The sequence below is a fragment of the Corvus brachyrhynchos genome, unplaced genomic scaffold, assembly GCF_000691975.1.
Source record: "Corvus brachyrhynchos isolate BGI_N302 unplaced genomic scaffold, ASM69197v1 scaffold21, whole genome shotgun sequence".
NCBI classification, from domain to species: domain Eukaryota; kingdom Metazoa; phylum Chordata; class Aves; order Passeriformes; family Corvidae; genus Corvus; species Corvus brachyrhynchos.
Genome location: NW_008236924.1, coordinates 6,244,820 through 6,246,106, shown reverse-complemented (window position 1 = coordinate 6,246,106; position 1,287 = coordinate 6,244,820). Strand labels below are relative to the sequence as shown.

The window sequence follows — 1,287 nt, the reverse complement described above, 5'->3', positions numbered from 1 at the left end:
ACCTGCTTATAGTCGTGGTGTGTCTCCTTCAGCACGGAGAGACCCACGGTGTCTATGAACTGCATGGCCCCACAGTCCAGGATTAGGGTGTGCATGTCTGTGGACGGGGGACAGGAGTCTGCTGGAGGCTGCTCAGCCCTTCTCCCGGCCTGTTTCAGGCAGCCAAACCCAGTGCCCCAAAAGCCCTTGCTGCTGCCTGTGTCCGTGTGTGCCTGGGCCCTCAGCAGGACAGGATTGACCCTGGTTTTCTGGTACAGAACAGCCTTGAAATAGTCCTTGTTGGCGTAGTAGAGGGAGGACTCGAAGCGGAAGATTTTGACATTGGCGATGCTGCTGAGCTGTTTGTAGGTGCCCTGGTCCTCGTAGATCTCCCTGTTGCTGACCTTGCCCAGGAGCGTGGCCCGGGGTCTCTGTGTGCGGAAGATGATGCAGAGCAGGGCGAAGCAAACGCCCACGAGGAGCCCGATCTCCGTGGTGACCAGCGTGGAGCACAGCATGGTTGTCCACCACACCACCGTGTCCAGCTTGCTGAGCTGCCACATCCTGGGCGTGTCACGGAACTTCCTGAGGCCACCCCGCAGGTTGACAATGGTCACCACCCCCAGGATGGAGGTCTGGAGTGAGTAGAAGAGCGGGGAGATCCACAGCAGCACCAGCAGCAGCACCAGGGAGGTGACCAGCCCAGAGACCTGCGTCTGGCTCCCCGTGGACTCCTTCAGCAGCGTCTTGGTCAGGGCAGCAGAGCTGGCAAAGCAGTAGAAGAAGGAAGGGATGAGGTTGCACATGCCAATGGCGATCATCTCCTGGTTGGCACTGACGGCGTAGCCGTGCTTTTTGCCAAAGATTTCTGCCAGGGACACAGTCATGGCAAAGCCAATGACAGCAATGGGCAGAGCATCCATTGCCAGGCTGGGAAACAGGCTGATGTCTGGGACAGTGGGTTTCCTGAAGCCGGTGGGGATGTCCCCACACACAGCGGCCTTGTAGCGCTGCTCGAAGTCAAAGTAGTGGGAGATGAGCGTGGCTACAATGACCACGAGCAGCTCGATGGGGAACGGGGCCTTCATCCTCTCCTTGTAGCGCTCGTTGAGCTCCTTGACGGGCACGATGATGGCCAAAGCCACCAGGCTGGTGAGCAGGTCGCAGATGTTGGTGTTGTGGATGTACCTGAAAAGGTCCACCCAGGTGAGGATGAAGGATCCCACCCCCTCGTGACGAGGGATTTTCAGGCCCAGCAGATATTTCATCTGGGAGGTGATGATGGTGAGGCTGGAGGCGGGCACGCAG

The 1,287-nt window shown here is 58.8% G+C and overlaps 1 protein-coding gene across 1 annotated transcript in view; it reads right to left on the bottom strand.

The window, feature by feature from the left end:
• The window catches only part of LOC103611584 (sulfate transporter), a 3,338-nt gene that overhangs the window by 293 nt on the left and 1,758 nt on the right, over window positions 1–1,287 (bottom strand). The window contains exon 4 of the mRNA XM_017728060.1: window positions 3–1,275. Within this exon, the coding sequence (XP_017583549.1) occupies window positions 3–1,275 (1,273 nt within the window). The remainder of the gene's footprint in view (window positions 1–2; window positions 1,276–1,287) is intronic.